The sequence below is a fragment of the Bubalus kerabau genome, chromosome 6 (genome assembly GCF_029407905.1).
Source record: "Bubalus kerabau isolate K-KA32 ecotype Philippines breed swamp buffalo chromosome 6, PCC_UOA_SB_1v2, whole genome shotgun sequence".
In the NCBI taxonomy this organism is placed as follows: domain Eukaryota; kingdom Metazoa; phylum Chordata; class Mammalia; order Artiodactyla; family Bovidae; genus Bubalus; species Bubalus kerabau.
In genome coordinates, this window is record NC_073629.1 from 99,388,761 (window position 1) to 99,410,662 (window position 21,902).

Here is a 21,902-nt window from a genome sequence, read left to right on the forward strand (position 1 = left end):
GGGAGGCAGGTGCGTGGCCAGGGAACTGTCTGTTTGATTCAGCTCTACTCCTTGTAACCTGGTCCAGGTCCTCACAGTGTGTGCACACTTAGGGAAAATGGAGTGGGTGAGGGTGAGGGGGCACTAGGTGCGTTCCCACACCGGGGCCTCAAGTCCCCTTCTCTTGAGATTATTTCTGTTCAGCCTGGATTTCCAATCAATACATTTGTCCTCTAGGTCTCTGTCATCTGGGTAGCCAGATGAGACGAGAAGGAGTTCAAAACAAGATGAGTCTGATGAAAGATGCCTTCTGTGGGTCCCAGCTGAGTCAGCCTCTTTGTCCCATACCCTTGAAAGCCACTCCCTCTGCCTACTCCCCTCTCTCCCACCCCTCCCTCACCCTCACTCACACCAGGCAAGTGAAGCCTCTGCCCTTGGACTGGGAGCACTTCTCTTCTCCGTGTAGCTCTGGAAGCTCAGACCTGCCCCCTGACAGCTGCTGCACCATGGGAGAGTGGAAACAGTGGAGAGGTCTCTGGTCCCCTCTTTCAGAGGGTTCCTGCCAGCTCAAGCTCCTTTCAGAAGGGAGAGGAGAATTGAGATGAGCTGGGCTGAAGTCCCTGCTGCCTTTCTCTCTTCGGGTTATCTTGCTACCGTGGGGCTCACGGGCCCCCAGGCCCTGCTCTGGATACTGCTGTGTCCACTCCCTCTCCCCCACCACACAGGGCACCAAACACCATCACTGCTCTATTAAGGGTCAAGCATCTGAGTAACATTAACTCCACTTGACTTTGAGTAATGTGATGCATTTTGGGGGCACTTCCACACACAGGTGGTTGATTCATTCACTCAGGTGCCAGGCCTGTGTCATGTCTGAGAACACAGAGATGCACTGGATTCAGCTCCTGCCCTCGGGAAACTCCCAGTCTGGTAAGGGAGGTAGAACAATGAGTAGAAAACACTCTACAATAGTTATTTAAAAGCACCAGGGGTTGTAGAAGTACTGGGGACAGGATCTAACACCAGCCTTGAGGGATAGGGATGGAAGGCTTCCTGGAAGAAGTGACACCTGAGCTGGGAGTGAACCAGGTATTAATAGAAAGGGGGAGAAGAGACAATCAAATGCACGAACCTTAGTATCACTGACTCTTGGACTTATCAAAGGATAGAATCATAGACATCTAGAATCATTCTTCTAATGAACAACAATGTATTGTGCCAGATGACCATGATGGGTAAAAAGATCTCAGAATCAAAGGGATCTTGTATCTCAAAGTTGGCCTGGCTTCCATAGCAGCTCTTGAAGGGTAGACTGCCTCTTCCAACTCCAAGGACCAGGGGAGAGGAAAACGAGTTTGAAGATTCCCTGAATATAAGAAAGAAGGGTGAATCCCTCTTGGTGGAATGAAAGTAATTCTCTGAGATGGACAATGGCACAGCAGAAGGGGACCCTGGCTCCCTGCTAATGCAGTGACTGGTAACCCCATGGTCAGAGCTCTGTTGATAGGCATCAGAGTCAAACAGGATGGAGTTTTGGGTGGTGGTCGGTCTCCCCAACAGGTTGCCGCGTGCCAGAGCGGGGAAGTGATTCACCTCTTAAATTATATCCTCCAGCTAGTCTCTCTCAAAGCCCCCTGTCTCCTGCCTTCAGAGCCCATGTTACAGTTTTTATTAGATATGCACGTGTCTGTTTCTTCCTCTCCTCCCTAGATCATCATCACCTTAAGGCCAGGAACAACATCTGTTTTGCTCACCACTGTATCCTCAAGCACAAAGCAGGTAATAAGAGACTTGCTGAAATGAATTGAGACTGATGAGTGGATATGGAAGGACATTTCAGCAAATGAGGGATGGCCTGGTGGTAAGCTCGTTTCATTTCACAGAGAGCAACACTGGGCCCACAGAGGATGGAGTTGCCCCAAGCTAGAGCTGCCAGTGTAGACAGAGAGGTGAGGGCAGGGTGGGAGCATAGACACAGGAAGGCACACATAGCCCTGGCCCCCAAGATGCCGCAGCCTCTACAGAATCAGTTTCTTAAGGAAGTTCTCCTTCCCACACTCCACCACCTTTATGGCAAGCCCAGCCTTCTCTTCAAATGATGTGCCAGAGGGAGAAAGGATGGAGCAGCGACCGGTGTGAAGGTGGGGGTGAGGATGAGGGGTCCAGTTCCGGTGCCAGAGCTTGGGGACCTACGACAAGGACTGGACAGCCTCAGCACTTAATCTGTGAGGAAAAGCCTTGCGAGCGAGAACACAGAGCCAGCCGGGTTAGCCCAAGCACGTCCCCTTAGCACGTTAGCGTGGATCGGCCCGGGTCAGTGCAGGGTCACGCCTGTTAGGGCAGGGTCAGGCGGGCTCAGAGTTGGTCATCCCTTATAGCGCTAGGTCGGCTCGCTTTAAAGCAAGAGCTTCCCTGTTTGCAGATCAGCCTCTAACGGAGGGTCAGAGCGGGCGGGGCGGGGTCACCTCCTCGGTAGCGGCGGGAAAGCTCCGGGTACTTCGGGGCCAGCGGCGCCCCCAGGTGGCAGGGCCCCGTCGGCGCTCGTATCTGGGTCTGGGAGGGTTTCAGGAACTTCGTTCCTCTCACTTTCAGGTGGGGAGCCTGGTGGAGGTGGGGAGACTGGAGGTCCCGGGCCTCGCCCTGCAGGAAGTGTTTTGCTTCCCAATAGTCTTTACACGCATCTTTGTGGCTCTTTCTGCTCACAGCGTGCAACTGGGTGTGTGAGCGCATCTGAGAGCGAGAATCCTAGATGCAGGCGGAGAGCAGACGAGTCATCGGGAAATTCCAGGCTCCGTTCCAGGAGGAGCGACCACGGAGCCCGACCCTCCCCCTCCCGCCTCTCCCCTCTGCCTTGGGTCTCGGTCTGCGGACAGGCTTGCAGCGGATTTGTCTCTGAGAGCGCGGTCCACCCCCTACCCCCTGGCTCTGTGTACTTGCCGCTACAACCCTACACAATCTGAAGTTCTCAAGTTTGCCCTCAGACGGGACACCAAAGGAAGAAGCAGAACACAGCCCGCTCCCCAGCCGGGCTTTGGAACTGTCCTTCCCACGCCGCCGCGGGCCACCTATCCTGGTTCCAGTCTTTCCAGCCCCTCTCCCTCCTCCTCAACACGCGGACACTCCCCATAGTGCTTCCCAGAAAGGGGGGTGCGGTGTCTCTGGACAAACAGAGGCAGGAGTAAAGGGAGCTGGGGAAGGGGCTCCCGGTCACTTTGGAGACCAGCCTCCCACTCCCTGGCACCTATCCCAATGCCACAAAGGGCAGGGAATTCAGCATGCTGCCAGGTGCTGACTCACCTTCACAGTAGCATGTATTCCCCATTATCCACAAAGGAGGCAGGTTTATGCAGAATCAGGGAACCAAGAAGTCCTTGGAGACTCAGCTCCTCAGCTCTGCCAGGGGAGGAGAGATCACACAGTCTAGGCTAGAAGTCTCCTGCATCCAGAAAGGAGCGAGTCAAGCCCCCACTCTCCTACCCCTCAACACAAGGGACACCCTGAGGTGGCCCCCTGGGCTGCGTCTCTGGAGTCCCAGCACAACCTGTGGCAGGCCAGCTCTGTCCCTTCCTGCACCCTGGCAGGAGAGTGGAGGGAGGAGCGAGAACTCCTTGGTGGACCAGAGGGAGGAGCTGGGCAAAGTCATTGACCCCAGACCTGGAAGGTGAGTCCAAGCTAACGCAACCCAGCTCATTTCTCAGACAGAGAAACTGAGGTTCAGTGAGGGCGGGAAGGACTGGCCCCAGGCCACAGAGGCAGCAATCCTCTCCCCTCCTCCCCGTCTCTGCCCCTAGTATTAATCATCTTCAGGAAGGTGCTAAAATGAAAACTGCGAAGGAAGGGAAAGAGGCATCAAAGTCTGGTACCATTCGGGGGTCAGTGTAACTCAGAATTTCTATGCACCCCTGTGCATGCACGCAGGTGGGGTCACACACACAGGCGCACACATACACTGGCCTTACCGCCCACCAACATTCCTCAAAGCCTTAGAACTGGGCCATTGCATCCATCCTGGTTCAGGAAGGAATGGCTCCAGCCAGGGGAACCTCAGGCCTACCTGATTCAGATTTTCTTCATTTATCCTCCACTGTCTGAAAGGTCTAAAGTCTGATGGGGCATGGGAAGCAAGACTCGGGGTAGCCAGGTGGGTGGACTGACAGATTGGCCAAAATACTCATAGAAACCGGGAAGGAGGAATGCTACTCACTGGGAAGACTGAAGGGAAAGAGACAATTTATTGGCAAACCCTGACTATTCTCCTGCCTCTCCACTGCTCCTTCCTCACTGCGAAGCTGCTGCCCCAAATTCGCCAGGTCTGGGGCTCACGGAAGGATTCGGCTGTCTGCCCCAGCCCAGGAACCTGGCATAGAGTGGAACACAAGAGGTTCTTGCTCACTCACACTCCTCCTGACTGCACCTCATTCACCTAAGGGCAACCAACCCCATACCCTAACTTATCTGAATCATAGTCTGCTTTCTCACACCTGGATCTCAACATTCCTCCAGTCCTGCCTCTGGGAAGCAAGGATTCAGAAGCATCCATAACCCAGACTACACTTAAAACTTCCCTAGAGAACCAGGGGAGATGCTGGGTTTTTATTTCCCTCAAAATGCCTAAGCAAATACTTTAACTATTGATGTTGGTTCATAGAGCCTGTAGATTCCAGCATTATATCTGGCATCCTGCTGAGCAACTTTGAGCGAACCCATCCTCACCCCTCCTCTAGACCTGTTTCTCCATCCATTCAATGTTAGCCTTGGAAACCTTGCAAGCTCCAGTGTTACCAGCTCAACAAACGGCACAGTCCTCTTGCTGTGAGATTAGTTTCCTAGGAATGAAGACTCCAAAGCCCTCGGGGCTGCTGACCAAGTGTGGGATGGAAGAGTGGAAGCGGGGAGTGGGGCGGGGGTGGGGGGGGCATCTCATGGCACCAGGCAGAAGAGCAGGTCAGAGGCCAGACTGTGGAGCCTCTTCACTGCTCTGGAAGAGCCTGGAGCCACCCATCTAAGGCAGGCTAAAGGGACTGGACACCAGTGGGATAGGGGGGAAGTGGAGGCTTTGAGGGGAAGGCTAATCTGCTCCACTACGGGTTGGTCACTGTGCCCCTCAGTACCTTCACTGGCTGCCCCCAAATCCCAGCTTTGCCTGCAGTGGGGAAGGAAGTAGGAAGAAGGTGGACAGGTCTCAGTCTTTGCTAGAAGAATAAGGGATGAGGCTCAGAACTCAGGACTCCTCCCCACCCCTGAAGAAACCTATTTCTAACCCTTCCACCCCAGTCCTCCACACCCACATCCCTCCAGCTTCTCCCTCTGCCCCAGGAGCGGGGGACCACACTCTCACACAGTGATACAGTCACAAATATACATGCTAGCACACGCAAGTGTTCAGCCCCAAGCCATCACCCACACAGACACATATTTCCTCTCACACACAAACATATACACAGTCACAGACCCCCAAATACTCAAAAATCACATACACATAGACTGTGATACCTGGAACCATCATCATAAAGTGGAAATCTACCATCCTTAACCCTTAACATACCACTTTTTTTTAAACCTCAAATATGGTAATAATCACTTCTTTTGTTTCTCTTCTGTTCTCCACTATCAGAATTAGACGGCATCTTATGATGCTAGGCAGATGTTTGCTGCTTGTACCTCTGGTACAATGCCCAGCACACAGTAGGTGTTCAATAAATATTTGTGGAAAGAAGGAGCCAAAGAGTTAAGAGATGTCCAGGGCCTAAGGCAAATTAACTCGCCAGCGTTTGATCCTTACAGGTACCTCCTTGAACAGGAAAACTGTTCTTTACACAAACTGAGCCCTGACACTGGCCTCACACTCTTCAGATGGTCAACAGAGGGAGGAGGAACGGGGTAAACAGATCAGAGGACAGACCTGCTGCCTGGGGCCCATCAGAACCCGGAAGCTGCCTCGAAGTCCATCTGCCCTCTTAATGCTATATCAAAGACTCATAGCTTTGCAAAAAGATCCTCAGAACAGTCCTCCGATCCTCCAGTCTGCCTGGGGCTGTCGAATGGTACCAATGCAAGGCCAGCCCAGCAGCGTCTCCAGCCCTGCGATCCGACTCCTCCACTCCATACTGGGAGCCCAAGTTCTTGGATCCACTGGCCCGATCCACAACTGTTCCGCTGTGTAATACCGGTCGGGTCTCTTCCATTCCAAAGCAGAAAGTGGAGCCATACCGTCCTCAGAACCCTCTAGGCTCCTGCCATCTGGGTCCAAGGCTAGTTTAAGTGATAACCTCACCAGCTGCGCTCTCTGGACTGGAGTGACACGTGGGGAAGGGAGAACTAGCCCCCAAAGATTGGACATTTGCATGGAACTCGCAGTTGTGACTCGAGCTCCCGGGCCCCAAAGGCGCAGACCGGAGGCACTGCGAGGACTAGAGCCTGTGTGGGGGTGGTGGTCTCCCTACACGGTGACCGGGACCCGCACATCTGCATCTGAATGGAATGGGCCGCTAGTCTAGGAGTCCAAACAACACCGACACCTGCTGGGGAGGGGGACACAAAGCGAGGGCACTCTGGAAGGGGCGATGAATTAATTTGGACAATAAGCCGCACTCCTATACCCTCATCTCCCTCCACCCCGCCATACACACACACACCGTTTGGCAGTGTCCACACATAATTTGAAATACGCTTTTCAGAGCTGCGGCGATTCTTTGGAAACGTAGGGACTGATTTAAATATCTTGTTCTGCCAGTAATTCGTCCTTTCCAGTCCTAAGATCCATGCAACCGCAATTCCAAGGATAATTCTGCCTTCGTAGACAGAAATGCCCCGAAGGTGACACTATCCTAAGACGTTTTTCCAACATCGGGGGAAATGAGCACAGACCTTCAAGATCCCGGCTTCCCGGGGCGAAACGCTCAGGGCCCCCTGTAGCAGCTGCTGTGAGCATCTTCGCAGCCGCCGGAGCGTGCGGGCGCTGATGCGTAGCCCTTGGGAGCCGCGCATCCCCGAATAGCTGGGCGGGAAGGAGGCGGGTACCGGCTGAGGACCCGGACCCTGTCGACCCCCTTCAGGAGGACGAGATTGCGGCCAGGAGGCTGGCATGGCCGGGGGTAGGACAGCAGGCGCAGACCCCTGCCGCGTGGAGAAAAGCAAAGACGCGGATGACAAGCGTCTTCCGCTCTGAGTCCGCGTGGAGCGAAAAGACAGAGCTCCGCAGACACCCAGGAATCAGAGCCGGGAGCTGTGCGAGGGTCGGAAACAACCCCGAGGGTGTTTCCGCGCCCAGTCCAGCCCTGGGGCGCAGGTACCGGAGGAGAACGCTTTCCTTCACCAACAGTCCGAAGCCTCTGGGGCTCCGGAGCGGCCACAGTCTCGGGCCGCACTGCTTCTCCGCTACGAAAGGAGGCGGTGCCCGCTCCGCCCCGCGCCGCGCCCACCAGCTCGCGGAAAGATTCGTTCCCTAAACCAGAGCTGGGAATCTCTGTCCTCCCTACAGCTTTCTGTGTTGGTACGTGTCTATGCCGACCTTAAGGAACAGAATAATTCCACTCCAAAACTCTAACATTTGTCTTGCTCTCAAATGCCCTGATAGACGAAAAGCTTAGGAGGCTGAATTATCCTGTACGACCTCTGCCACCTTTAGTTCTCTTTCACCGTTTCTCCGGAAATTTCAGAACACCAGCCGCAAGGTCAAATGTGAGCTGGGTCTCAGCGTGCGGGTGGGTCCTCTTGGATACCTCGCCAGGCCCCAACCCTGCCAACCTTTTGAACCACGTATCGGAATAATTTGGGAGCAAACCCAAACTCGCCTCGCTTCTCTTTGGCGGGATGCGCAGCGTTTCAGTTAAATTCCGATTCCGATCCATAAAGACCCTAGGCGACCCGCCTCCTCACACCGCCCCGCTAAGGTTGAAATCTTAAGAGGCACGCTCCACACTCAAATCTTTTCCCCCTTTTTTCTTGCCGGGTCCCTCGTTTAAACTGCGTCGGCGCCTTTATTCGCCTGACCCTAAGCGGAGGAAAACCCGCCTGATCCGTCATTGTCTGGTCCGCGGTCGGCCCCACCCCCGCCCCAATCAGTGTCACAAAACGCCCCTTTCAACAGATTCCAAACCCTCTTCACCCGGGCTCACCGAGCCTTCAACTTCATTAAGTGTGCGCTACGGCGGCGCTGGAGGAGGCGAAGTTTAAATAAACCGGAGCGGAGAGGGAGGAGGGGTGGGTTGCTAGTTGAACGGGAGAGAGAGAAGTGTTTTTGAAAAGGGGAAAAAAGTCATCAGGGGAAAAGCGCTTTGTAACCACGAAGACGCGCCCGCTGTGGCGAGAACAAATTGGATATGGAGTGGGAAGTGTCCGCCCCCACCTCAACTCCCGCTCCTGGGTGGTCCGGGGAGCCCCAGGAGAAAGAAAGATGGGGAGGAATCGGCGGTGAAAAGAATTAACCAATTTAATTGGGCTTCAAGAGAGAAATGGGGCGAGGCTCACCGATGTGCCCCGATCACCGAAACCAAACACCCTTCAGTAAAGTAAAATAAAATAAAAATGAAATAAAATGTCTGCCTTTAGCCTTGGCTGAAAGACGTATGTCAAAGTTTGAGAATCAAGGCTGTTCTCAGCCATAGAGGGTAAATCTGCAAGATGGGGAAATTCTGCCCGGAAAGACCCCCTCCCCCTCTTTGTGGCCTCGGGCCTCCCGGCGCCGGATGAAAAGGAATGAAATTGAACGAAATTGAACGAAATGAAGTGAAATTGACCAGTGAAATTCGCCAATTTTCTTCTCCTTTAAACTGCCCGCTCCCAGCAGCACTTACTGAACCCCAAGCCGATTTTTTTGGCATTTTTTTTCTCACCTCGAGAGATGAAGGTGTGCCCTGGATATTTTCTTATTATTGTCACCGATCGTTGGAGCTTGCGGGGTCAGAGACTCAGCTGTATCCACCCAGACGGCCAGGGAACCCACAGGAGGGACTCCAGATGGAATGGCCTATTTCTCCTCCCAGAAGGCTGGCTTCCCTCCTAGGTAAGCGGACTTAAACTGAACCACCACCCTTATGCACCCAAAGGGTGAGAGGGGGCCAATTATAGAACCTCTCTTGTCAAGGGAAGGGGGGAAAAGAAGTCCCAGGCCTCTACCGTACAAACGTGGGATTACTTCAGCCTTCTCCTTGCCCCTCCCTACAATCCAGGTCCCAGGTGGGTCCTTGCCAGCTCTTAATTAACAGGTTCCCAGCCCACACAACCTGAAGGAGTCCTGAATTCAAAATATCCTCCCTTCTCCCCTGACTTCAACGGTGCACATATCTCAACAGTTCTTGTCTGGTATTTTTCAAGGCCAGTAATTATATCTGGCCTAGATCTGGCCTTCTTGACCCAGGACAAAACTGGGGTCTGAACTGGTCTGAGACGCCAAGCTCCCTAGAATCCCCTGAAAGGATGCATCTCACTCTTCTCCAATCCTCTTTATTTCTACCTTTTCCTCATACAGACCCTCTGACGCATATACACCAAGCAATATGCGTAAATTCATGCACACACACACTCTTCACAAAGACACACTGAACAATCCCAAAAGACCCACTGCTTCTCCTGGAAGTAGCAGTTGTGGAAATATCTATCTACACCATCAGATATGAATTCTGGCTGACTTAATTTTCTCTCTTCTAGAGGAGAAACAAATTGGTATCTTTTACTTAACGCTCCAACCTAATATCTGGGGGTGGCATATTCATGGTAAATTAGATCATCTAAGCTACAAAGTGTTTTACAGAGGGCAAACACACGATCATGTTCAAACGCTCAACCTTCAAGTGAAAAGAAATGAAATCAAATTCAGCAACAGAAGTCAACGAAGCAGCCAGCAAGAGACCATTATCCCAGAATCAGCAGACATTTCCCTCTATCTACCACTGAATCTAACCTTCCTTCTCCTGAACTATTTGATAAAATCACTGGAAGGGAGCTCTGTGCTTCAGTCTCACTCCATTCCCGCAGACTCTCAACAAGATGGAGGAGAGGATGCCTCACCTCTGGCAGAGGGATTGCATTTAACATCTATGCCTAGAACCTCCTCTCTCCTTAACTGAAAGGAAGGTGTTAAGAGACTTAGGAGTCCCAACCACTCTTCCTGGACCCTGGTGTGTTCTCACCCTGATCCTGATTCTGACCCTCTTCATACAGGGTACTGTCTCCTCTACTTCTTCCTTCTTTCCTACTGCTTCTAACGCCCGAGATTTGCCTAAAGCAGCCTGTAAGGCTTTTCCTTGTCTGCCCCTCTCAAGCTCACTACATTTGATTTCTGACCTTTCCTTCTTCCTTCTCTGTCACTTGTCTCCCAAGAGACGTGTCGCCCCCAGCATGTGTCTATTTTCTCTGAAGGCTGAACTGCTTCTTACTGCACCTCCAAATTTCTCTTTTTTCTCCTATGACCTTAGTTGAATGTTCAGAGAAAAGAGCTAAGTAACCATCTTTGTTTCACCCCAAGTATCACCTCTCACCCAACACACTTGCAAGTCTGGCCTCTGTGAGTCCAGACTCAGGGCTCATGGAAGACTCCAGCAAGCCCAATGGCTTTGCATTCAGGCAATAGGTTCTGAGCAAGGCTCAAGGACTGGGGAAGTTTACCTTAGTAGAACGAGGCCTCACCAATCCTCTCCTTTAGTTCATACTGCCCTCCCCCAAGTTTCTCTGGCTGGAGGAGAGAGGGTTTCACAGTTTCCAATTCAGGCCTTTCACTCTGATTATTCCATGTGTGTGTGTGTGGGGGGGGGTGTCCAAGGGGGGACGCAAAGAATGCCCTACAATGGCCAGAGAGAGACCTCTCCCCTCTTAGGGACACAGAAAGAGATGGTGACAGAGAATCGAAAACACAGAGACATGGTCACAGATACACATGGAAATAAAAACACAGATGTCCTGAAATACAACTGACACCCCCCCCCATAAAGGACAAAAAGCAAGGCTACATGACAACCCAGACAAACATGAACACAAGCTCCATAAAAGCCCCCATGTCCAGAAGCACAGAAAGGCTTACAGAATATGCATCAGTAAACACTTTCATTGTACTTAATGGGTATATTTGTCCATGAGCCTGAGGCACCCAGATCTGCCCAGGCCATGCTAAGTCTGAACTAGAAAGAGATGAGAATCCCCCAGGTACATTTGAAATAAAACCTCTCTGCAGACACCCCAGGCAGAAACCTTCGAGGACCAGAGCGAAAATGAAAGTGCTGGAGGGGTCACAGGCACCCCAGAATCCTGGCCTTATCAACAGCCGAAGGCCAAGGCCAGTGTCCCCTGTATCTGACAAACCCAAGCCCTCCTCTGCCTGCCTGGCCTGCTCAGGGCCCTTCCTCACTTCACTCTGCCTAGGAGTCTGTGAGACCCCGGACTGGGAATGGGGAGTGCAGGCAAGCAGACAGAGCTGGTGACTGCTGGAGTTCACGTACATTTATTCAATTGACACTGATGGGGAGTGGGGGGAGACAGGTTTTCTTTTCTTCCACACAAACCATCAGACGATTTCACAGAGTCTCCCCAATTGCAGAAGTCTAAATCAATGCACACCCAGTGGACAGAGAACGCAGATAGCAGCCTGCGATACAGGTATTTACACATGGTTACAGGACCCCTGCCACAGGATGTGCCCTGGCCCACCCCACCCCCACCTCTCCGGTCCCTGACCCAGACCCTCCTCTCCCACCCCAACCTCATTGCCTTTAGCTACAATAAATATCCCAGGGCCTGGGACAGAGCAGACCGCGGAGAGGGCTGCTGGCCCTGGATGGCTGGACCCAGCCGGCCACGGGAAAGGGGTAAAGTTCCTTCCAAAGCGCCCCCGACGCAAAAGAGGGAGGATTTTCCTCAATGGAGTGGGACCTCGGGATTGCCCAGGCATTGTGGAGACCCTCGCTTCACCTCTCCGTTCACCTTCGCCTGTGTAGACACTGCAGTAGGCTTCCGAGAGAGAACGAACTGCTTTGGAAAATAGCGGGGGGGGGGGGGGGGTTGCATTTTCCTTTTAAGCACAAAGTAGATAATAGATGTCTTTAAATTATAATATTGAACAATCAGGGCCTCAAAGCTGGGGAAGGAGTGAGGGAGAAGCAGAAGGGGAGACCCCTCTGCGCAGTTGGTGTTTCTGGCGGGATCTGCCCGGGCCTGGGCAGGCACCTCTCCGGGAAAACATTCTTCCGGGGCTGCCGAGAGACGCAGAGACTGGGGAAAAGCGAAGACATCCCCTCCCCCTTTTACTGCTCAAAGTGAAATGGGATCACGGCTAGCGACCTCGTCGCGTAGACCCGGGCCTCTTCCTGAGCGATGAAGCCCGCTTCGTCCCAACTGTCGGAGAGATTCCGAGCGTGGAACCACGGGCGCCGGCCCAAAGTCTGGAGACTCTTCATAAATAGACTCCCTGAGTTCCGCTGGGACCGCAGGAGCTCCAGGAGAGACTGAGGAGTGCGGGCTCAAAGTGGCCCGGATCCCGACACGGTCAGAAGTGGCAGCCACTGAGGCCTGCGACTTTGCCGGCAAACGGGGGCCCTGAGGACAGGAGAGCGTCCCCGTGGTGCGAGAGGCGAACGTGGCCGGCCACTGGAGCCAGGGCCGGGGCAGTCAGCATGGCTAAGACCTGGGCCTGACCCCCAGGACCCGCCGCCGCCGAGAACGGCGACCCCGGGGAGCCCTCGCCGGCGCCCGGGGGTGCTGCCCCGCCGCCACCATGGCCCATAATGTGGTCTATAGAGAAGGAAGGCCTCTGCCCGGCCCCGGCGCCGCCTCCGCCCGCGTCCGTCTTGAGGCCTGGGCGCAGGAGTGCGGTGCCTGCTGCGGGAGGGCTCAGGGACGCGGGGTAGAAGGCTTTGGCACAGCCAAGCTCCGCGCCCAGGAAGGCTGGCAGGCCCGAGGGGCCCGGGCCCGACCCTGCGCTCGGAGCAGGCGCAGGGGCCGGAGCCGAGGCTGCGCTCGCGAACACCGAGGCCGTCGGAGGTCCGGGTGGAGGCGCCGCGGCACGGCCCGGGGGTACCGACAGCTGGCAAGGGGCGGCGGCGGCGGCGAAAGCAAAGGCGTGCGGGTGTGGATGCGGGTGCGGGGCTGGGCCCGGCGGGGGTGCGCTGTAGGCCGGGAGCGCCAGACCGTAGCCGTAGCCATAGGCGCCGTAAGCCGCGAAGCCCGGCAGGAAGGCGCCGGGGTCCCCCGCCGCTGCAGCCCCGCCACGCAACAGCAGCTCGGGGTGCGGGTGCGTGTGTGGATGCGGCGGCGGCAGCGGCTGCCGCTTGAAGCGCTTGCGGCGCCGCAGGAAGCTGCCGTTGTCGAACATGTCGGCCGACTCCGGGTCGAGCGTCCAGTAGTTGCCTTTGCCCGGGTTGCCCGGCTCGCGGGGGATCTTGACGAAGCAGTCGTTGAGCGAGAGGTTGTGGCGGATGCTGTTCTGCCAGGCGGGGAACTTCTCCCGGTAGTAGGGGAAGCGGCCGCTGATGAACTCGCAGATCTCGCTCAGCGTTAGGCGCTTCTTGGGGCTCTGCAGGATGGCCATGGTGATGAGCGCGATGTACGAGTAGGGCGGCTTCACCAGGGGGCTCCGAGTTGCCGCGCCCCCCGACGGCGGTCCTGGCCCGGGCCCCGCCGCGCCCCGGGCCGCCGCCGAGACTGGCCCGGGGCTTCCCGCTGCTGCCGCCGCCCCTCGGGGCGCTAGAGCGCGGGGCTCGCCGTCCGAGCAGCCACCGGACTCCTCCTCGTCCTCCACGACTTCCCCCGCGGCTTCCTCCGGGGGAAGCTCGGGGCCGTGGGGGAGCACGTCCCGGGGGGCGCGGGGCCCAGAGCGGGCAGGGAGCTCCCCCCCACCGCTGCTGCCGCCGCCGCCGCCCACCACGTCTATATCTGCGTCGGCCTCGGACAGCGCGGCCGGGGAGCTCTCGGAGGACATGATCTCGCAGCAGCAGCTGCCCAGGGTCATGGTGCCGCCGCCGCCACCACCGCTCTCCGGCTCCGCTCCGGCCGCGGCTCGGGCTCCGCCGCGCTGCCTCTGGGGCGAGTGTTTTGCGCGCGGGCGGGGAGGGGGCGGGGGACTGAGGACTGGCGGGGAGGGGTGTCCCCCAGCTCTGCAGCGCCCCCTCGTGGTTCACTCTGCCGCTCTCATCTCTCGTTGAGTATCCTACTGGCGACGGGTCTCTCCGCTGCCCCGGGAGCCCGAGCCAGGGGCAGCGCCCAGGGCGCGGGCGGAAGGCGCTGAGGCACCCCCTCCCCCCTTACTCTGCCGGTCTTGGCCCCCAGCCCCCCCCCCCCCCCCCCGCCCGCCCCGGGCTGGAGAGGTCGGGGGATTAGTCCCTCCCGCTTGGCGGCAGCTTAAGGCGGAAGAGCGCGAGTCCGGGGCGGAGCTCCCCGAGCGGGGTGGGGCTGGCGGGGGCGGGCAGAGTGCCTCGGCGGAGGGGCCCGGCGGGAACAAACAGCCGCCGCCGCGGGAGCGCTGCTCGGGTGGCCGGAGGCAGAGCCTCCTCTTGCCCGCAGATCCCGCAAACGCTCGCTCCCTGGAGCCGCTGCCTTCAGTGCGCTCAGCCCTGGATGGGGAGGGTTCACGCGGGTGCCAGCTGGAGCTGGGAGCAGCAGCGATAGTCCCCCACCCGTCATCTCCCCAAAGCAGCGCCCGGGCCACCGAGGCCGACGCGCGGTTGGAGCCGCACCAGCGGAGCCTGAGACGCCGGGACCAACGCCGCCGGAGCGGGACCCGAAGGAACCCGAGCGGCTTCCGGCCCAAGGCGAGACGCACTTAAGTGATCGCAAGGAGCAAAGCTGGCGTTCTGAGCCTCGGGTCTCGGAGAGGTGAGCGATTCTGGCTGCACCCCTGTCTTCCCCTCCAAGGCCTGGACCCCGCCACAAGGGACCCCTTGCCACACCGCGGGACTCCAAACGGGGGACTGTGTGCTGGCAGACCCAGGGAGCGCTTCGCGTGCCCGTTGCCCGCTTTCCGAAAGCTTTTCTGGGGCGCTTCGTTCGTCTTTCGAGAGCGCGGACCGGCCCATCACTGAGTTTGCTTGTATCGGATCTTCTTCTGTGTTGGTACCCGTTTGTCTCACTCAAGCTCTGTGACTGTGTTTCTCTAGCTCTCGGTGAATCTCTGCCTCTGTTTTCTGTGGAAACCCTGCATTTATCTGGATTTCTCTTCGTCGGTCTGAGAATCTCTTTCTAAATTTCCCTGTTTCTCCCATCCCCAGTCTCACTACAGAGCCACGTACGTTCCTTCTCCCTTCCCCCTTGTTTCGCCGGACTTGCAGGCTCTACCGACAGGCAGCACCGAGACCTCTGTCAATGAACCCTGACCTCAACCGCAAGCCAGTGTTGCTTTCAGCTTTCACAATCCTATGCACACAGTGTTGGTTCCGTGCTCTTTTTCTCATCAGCTGGGTTCCTGGCCATACCGTAAGGACTTCTCTCCTGGCCTCCCTCCAGCAACCAGTAACTCCCAATTCAGACTGGGGCCGTCTCAGCCTCTGGGGGTGACAGGGGAAATGGGCACTGGACGTGACCAAGTAGAGCCGTGGACCGGCTGCTGCCCCGATAGCGCCCCACAGTGGTCAAAGCTCAGGCATGCAGGCCGCGAGCCCAGCTGCGCTCAGCTGTCGCAGACTGTAGGACTGTCAGCTAGTGATTCTCCACCCCTACCGCCGCCTCAGTTTCCTGCTCTAAACAGGAAAGAGCAAAGACCCTGGAGCCAGCCTGCTGGGATCCCCGTGCTGGCTTCACTCCTTACCTGCTCTTTGTATTTTGTGTTTCTTCCTCTGTAAAAATGAGGTTAAAAACATCCACCCCCTGACTAAAATGTAAAAGCCACATCACTCTAGGCTAGATACAAAGGAGGATCTTGAAGGCACTTTGCAGACTCCTGGGGAGAAAGGGGTTTGGAGCAGTATAGTCTCCCATCTGGATCCCATACCCCCTTCTAGCCCTGGGCTGGGTTACACGGCTGCTATCTATTAATAGTCCTCTCCAGTCACCTTACTGAACTAGGTTTTCTGTATATAGTACTGGGGGCAGAGTAGAAGGGATTTATCCATCCTGCAGGCTATATCTCAGCAGGGTCATGTCAGAGTGGATGAAATCTTTCACCCAACAGCAGTCTCCGTTCTAGTGTATTCCACAGGTGGGACAACAGACGCCCCGGGGGCAGTGGGACTCAGTCTCTTACAAAAAAGCATGAAAAAGCATGGCTGGGTGCAACTCTTGTCATGGAATCTTCATGATAAGAGTTCTCCATCCTCCCCAGTGATTCAGCTAAGAGCAGAAGAGAGTGGAAGGCAGATCTGGCTGCTCATATCCTGTGAGAGCAAGTCTGCCGGTCACCCCCATCTGGGACTTCAGACCAAGGGGAACCACCTAGTGTGCTGGGTCCGCAACAAAGACTGTCCTTGGGAAAAGAGAAGTGCTCCAGTCCTCAAACCATAATCAAGAAATTGGACAGAGACTAGTGGCCCTGGAATCAGAATTTCATAGGTGTTGTGGCCCCCCAGGAAGCAAATAAAGGCCTTGGGGACAAGTATTTGCATGAGTCCAGATGAACTCACGTACCCAGGGTTGCTAGATTTACCAGGTTTATTTTATCTGGCAAACCTATGCAATCTTCAAGCTTGCTCATTACTACAGGGACCTCTCACTGACACTCACAGACACCCCATACCATCCACCACATACACAGCAGCTCCAACCCAGCTGAGCTCTGGTAATGTCTAAGTAAATAGAAGAACAACAGTGGCAACATCCTTCTCCATCTCACTTTCTAAATGTCCTTATTTCTAAAATGGCAAATATGAATCAGTAGCTTCTTTCTTTGCCAGAACTCTCTCCTGGTTCCCCTCACTCGAGCCCCCTGCCCAAGTTCAGGGTAAAACTAACTGAGGCGTTTCAGGCTCCAGTCAAGACTCTACCTTTCTACAGAGCAGCTGCAGCCACCAGCCCACACCTCTGCCTGGCCCTGTTTCACCCTCCATTCTGCTGAGACTCAGGTCAAGGAAAGAAGACATGCCCCCCCCCCCCCAACTCTGTTTTGCAAGGTGATTCTTAAAAAATCCTCCAGATTCTTCAGAACACACAGTTATAAGAGTGGAAACAGTGCAAGGAGATCATGTGACTTGCTAGGCTTTTTGAAGAGCCCCTTGGTTGGGTTGGGCCCAGGTGTCCAGGCTCCCAGACTAGAACTCCTCTATTATTCAAATAACGCTGCTTAACACCTGACCCAAGCTCAACGCTTGCCTGGGGAGGTGTTTCTGGGAGCTTCTCACTCCTCCCAAAGGTCTGGCCAAATTTGTTTTGAACAATGCCAGGAATAGGTGCCCTGGGGCTGGGAGAATGGCGACCCAATATTCGGGATTCGTTTAGTTTCCTGCCCTTCTCTCCAGCTTTTCCTGCCTGCAGGCTCTGCCTCTTCGACGTCTGTGGGTCGTATGTGCGTCCTTGGGTGTGTCTGTCACTCCTCGCCTCAAAAACCTGGGTGCTGACAAAAGTCTAGGCTTTCAGCACCCATGCCTGCAGCCTCCAAGAAGCAGGAGGCGACAGATTGTGCGGGTCTTGGTTACAGTGTCACTGGTAGTTCTCAGCCTCTTTCCTCCATCTCACTATTTAGCCACCTTTCTGGAGCAGCCCAGAAAGGATTGAGGGAAAGCGTCGGGGGCGGGGGTGGCGGGTGCTGATCCAGGGAATTTTCCACTCGGAAATGTTCGGAGCACCGACAAGAGGTTGTTGCTTGTTTGTTGCGCTGTGCAGCTATCAATAGCGTCCCTCCCCTTATGGCTCCTCCCTGCCCTTCTTCTGGCCCCTGTAGACGTGCTCTTCTCGGCTTGAGGGGAAGGAGAGATTCGGATGACTGTGAGAATATAATTGTCATCACTAAACCGGCCAGGAGCGGCGCAGAGCTCTCCCGCGGCCTTCCCACGGTTCGTGTGCTGTGAGCACGGAGGTCCGCCCCTCCATGCAGACCCGCTGCAAAGCGCCGCCTGAGCCAGGCAGGGGACCCCACGCTTGCACGCTTCTCTGATTTTACTCACAAACCTAGCCAAGCTACCGCTCAGCCACCCGCTCTTTTGGTCCCTCCCTGGGGCCGCAGCTCTGGAGCAAGACGGCGGTTGGGCCACAGCGGGTCCATCTCCCCTTTCTCCTCCAGATCATCGCCTGCTCAAAGGCGGTCGGCTGTCTTGGCCCTTAGTGGGAGGCGGGAGACTCCAGATCGTGTGACCTGCAGGGGCGAGCTGCAGGCGGTGGGGCTCCACACACACAGGAGTTCAGGGAGAGGCCGGCCTTTCTGCGAGCCCAGAAATGGCAGGGCCTCGGGCGGCGTGAGCTCTTTCACTCCCAGGCTAGCTAGCTCTGCACCGGCTCAAGGGTCGATGCCTCTGCGGTCCCCCACACCTTGGGAATCCTCCGCCTCTTGGAGGAAACGACTTTCGCTCCTTCCATTGTGCACGGCCACCGTCCCCAGGCTGCGTGATGGGGGCTCGCGGGAGCACCCTCCGGACCCAGCCCTGGGCGCCGCGGAGCCTGTGCACTCTGGTTCCTTCGCGGGAAGAGGGTTGCGGGCTCCGGAGAGGGTGAAAAAACAGCGCGGGTCCCAGACCACCCGCCCGATCAGAAAAGCCGGCTTCACAGCGACCAGGAAGGACCGGCCGCACACGCTTGGGAGATATGCCGCAGGGCCTGGGGAGTTGGAGACGCTTCCAGGTGTGTGGAGGCCTGGGCATCAGGTCAGAGTGCCTTGCGGAGTGCGTCCTGGGTCCGCATGCGTGTGTCTGCTCCTCCGGGCGACGGTGGCTTTGTGTGCTCAAGTACGTCTCTGAGAGGCCGGCGCCAGTGCCGAGTTCTCCCCTTCCCGACCGCACAGCTGGGCCGGGGACAGCCCTGGAACGATTGCCAGCCAGGCCCACAGCTCCACCTCGGGGCCCGAAGGGGTGCGACCTGGTCTCGAGCTGCAGACCCACTCCGGGCCTCTGCGTGACCCTCCAGGGAAAGAGGATGTGAGGGTGCGAGCCTGGGCAGGGGGCTTGCACCGTGGCGAGGAGAGGAGGGGCCAGCGGCCTCGCGCGGAGAGCCAGGAGGATTGCAGCAGCCACCTCCTTCCTATGAAGTCCTCGCGGCTGGCGAGGACCCCAGTGCCGCGGGAACCGGACGGCTTTCCGCAGCCCCAAATGGGTGGAGAGGGAGGGGCGGGTGCGGAGCCGTCCGAATGAGATTCCCCTACCCTATACGCACGGACGCGCACACGGGCCGTCACGTTTAGCCTTTCGGAAACCCAGGCAGGGTCACTGATGATGCCGTAAGTCCTAGCCGGGGCGAGTAAATATTGCTGGACCTGAGTCCTTTGGAGCTGCTGTGGAGCCGTGGAAGCCAAGCTATAGGGGACCAGCCAGAGTCCTGGCTCTGCCGCGCTGGAGCTGGGGACGGATTCCGGGGAAACAGCGACCTCTGGAGGAGCCGCGCAGACACGCAACGAGGCAGGGACTGGACGACCAGGTCTGGGATCAAAGCGCCCCTTCCCCACCCCTCTTGGCAAAATCATTCAGAAGCTTATAACCTCTGGACTCCACTTTGCACATGCTTGTATCCTTTCACAGCTTGTACCCAAGCTTCACATCCTGGCTCAAATCCTGCCTTCTTGAGAGCCCAACTCATCTTTCCCTCTTCCTGCTCCGAGCTCCCAAGAACCTAAAGCCTGAACCCTCGACTCTAGCGCTCTACCGCACTAGGCAACTGATCTTTCTCCAAAGAAAGCGTCATTAGCCCATCCACTCCACCCACCCTTTGCATTCCATGCTGAATGTGCTGTTTTCCTTCCTCCCCCCTTCACCATCAGTAAATACAGAATGAAATCATGTATCCCAAAATTGGACTGTCGATTTCAAAGTTCGTTTCTTAGATGGGGAAATTGAGACCCATTTCCAAGTCAGAAAGAGGGTTGACTTGCCCAAGGTCACACAGCAAAAGTGGAACTAGATCCCAGGTCCCAGCCCAGAGCCCTCTCCATTTCACCTGAATAGGAACGGGAAATGCCAGAAGGAACTTGTGTGTACGTGTGTAGAGGTGGGGGTTAGGGGCGGGGGGCTGTTCCAGGCCTGTTCCAGGATGGGGCATTAAGGAGGGCAGGGAGGGCAAAGTTGCCCTGGAAGATCAAACTCTTCTTTCCCCTGACTCCAGCCCAGATCAAGCTACTTTGAAGGGCTCCAAATTTCAGGGGTTGGCCAAGCGTCCTTACATCAGCAGGCAGGTCTGTTGGTGGCTGAAAACACTTCAATTCAAGCAAATACCACCCTCTCTTCTAACCTGGAAAGGGAGAAAGGGGCTGGTAATAAATACCCAGAGGGTGCTGCTGAGATCTGAGGTCAGCCAGAGAGGGCCTTCTGGTGCTTGCAGTTAGAAGGTTAAGGGAGAAGCTGGGAGGGTGATTGGCATGTAATTTGTAGGAGGCTCCTGTGATACCTGCCTGGCAGCCTGAGGCCTCCTCAGGGATGCTCTCCTTCTGGGCGTCATGTGCTTCTCTGCAAAGGCTACCAGGCAGCCTGGTCCCTGCCTGCTTGTCCAGCCTCATCTCCAGCTTCGGCACTGATTTGCTCTTTCTCACGTCTTCACCTTGCACACAGCTCACTCCTCCTAATCCATCCATTTCAAATGTCAAGATTTCTGAGTTGCTTCCCCTCCCCATAACACCCCACACTAGCCAGGCTGTGCAGAGCTCCTGCCTCTGTTTCCAAAACGCTAATTCCCTCTTGTCACAGTTTGTTTTCTAGTCTGTTGCCCTCACTAGACTGTGTACTCCTTGAGAACAGAAATTACATCGTCTTCATCCTCGTCTTTCCTCCTCTACAAAAATAGCGATAATAATTGTACCTACCTCATTGAATAGTTGTGGGAATTAAATGAAATAAGGCACTTAGCCCAGTGCCTGAAACTTTCAGAGAAGCTCAACAACTATTTCTTATCACCATCATCATCATTATTGAACACTACCTCCTGCCAGGCATAAAATCCAACACAGATACTCAGATAATGTTAGATGTGTGGATATGTGAATGAATAAATGAATGAATCATACGACACACTTCTCACTCTGGGACTCTAGACAAAGTTGTATCTAGCTTACATCATCACTAGAGATATGTGTTCTCTTACAACATTGTTTCTCCCCCATCAGTTCCCTTCCCTGAAGGAAGGAAAATGTGTATCCCCATCAGGGGGAGTTTTTCCCTGGTCCCTGAAGCCACTGGATTTCTCTCTCATGCTGTCTACCTCAGTTTCTTTCCTTTAAAATGGTTCTGATCAATCAAACTAGCCACACTTTGCCAGAATCTCCTAGGGACTCTCCATTGCCTATGAGACAAAATTCAATCTTCTTAGCATGGTGAACTGAATATGTTCAGTTTTGAGATGTCCCACCTCTCTGTTGGGTAAGATCTCCTGTATTCCATGTGGTGCTCCTGATGGGGCTGTTCAGTCTCTTTCCTCCTCACACTTGCCTCCAGGAGCAGACAGGCAACCTGGTTGGATCAAACACAGCATTGCAAGCCCAAGGTGATAGGCCTAGGTGGGACCTAAGTCAAGCCAATCACTCCTTCTATAAGATTCAATACATGAACTCTGAGATGCCAGAATATAAAGACTCTGGGGCTCTGGGATACATGGACATGGAACTCTTGGAGGTTCTCCTTTTGGATCAGAAGATGAGCACGCAGGTCTAGCTGCCAGCAACCATCCTTCCTGTCGTGTGGAGAGTGCTGTTTAACATCAAAGTCCATCCACAGATGAAAACACCCCAAGGAGCCAGAGCTTAGTGACAATGTTGAGTCCTCCTCCTCTGCCTGAAACTAGAACCCTTAGACTTCACAGATATTCTAAAGATATTCCCCTTTCTGCTTAGTAGGTTGAGTCAAATTTTTCACAAGCAGCAGCACCACAGCAGAGAAGGATCC

The 21,902-nt window shown here is 55.5% G+C and overlaps 1 protein-coding gene and 2 long non-coding RNA genes across 3 annotated transcripts in view; 1 reads left to right on the forward strand and 2 right to left on the reverse strand.

Annotated features, from left to right (window-relative positions):
• The window catches only part of LOC129656253 (uncharacterized), a 30,489-nt gene extending 21,326 nt beyond the window's left edge, over positions 1-9,163 (reverse strand). The window contains exon 1 of the long non-coding RNA XR_008716305.1: positions 8,814-9,163. This is a non-coding gene — a long non-coding RNA (uncharacterized LOC129656253). The remainder of the gene's footprint in view (positions 1-8,813) is intronic.
• Positions 9,164-10,394: 1,231 nt separating this feature from the next.
• Positions 10,395-13,984, reverse strand: FOXD2 (forkhead box D2). Its single transcript, XM_055585964.1, has one exon. It carries the CDS (start codon positions 13,913-13,915, stop codon positions 12,455-12,457), a length of 1,461 nt encoding a protein of 486 aa, XP_055441939.1. The 5' UTR covers positions 13,916-13,984; the 3' UTR covers positions 10,395-12,454.
• A 390-nt stretch (positions 13,985-14,374) lies between these two features.
• LOC129655485 (uncharacterized) lies at positions 14,375-20,005 on the forward strand. The gene is made up of 3 exons (XR_008716022.1): positions 14,375-14,778; positions 19,236-19,452; positions 19,554-20,005. It is a non-coding gene; the product is annotated as an uncharacterized LOC129655485 (long non-coding RNA).
• The last annotated feature ends 1,897 nt before the right edge of the window (positions 20,006-21,902 follow it).

What these genes read in the sequence shown, in the direction of transcription:
- FOXD2 (XM_055585964.1), bottom strand. Translation starts at nt 13,915, where the DNA reads ATGACCCTGGGCAGCTGCTGCTGCGAGATCATGTCCTCCGAGAGCTCC.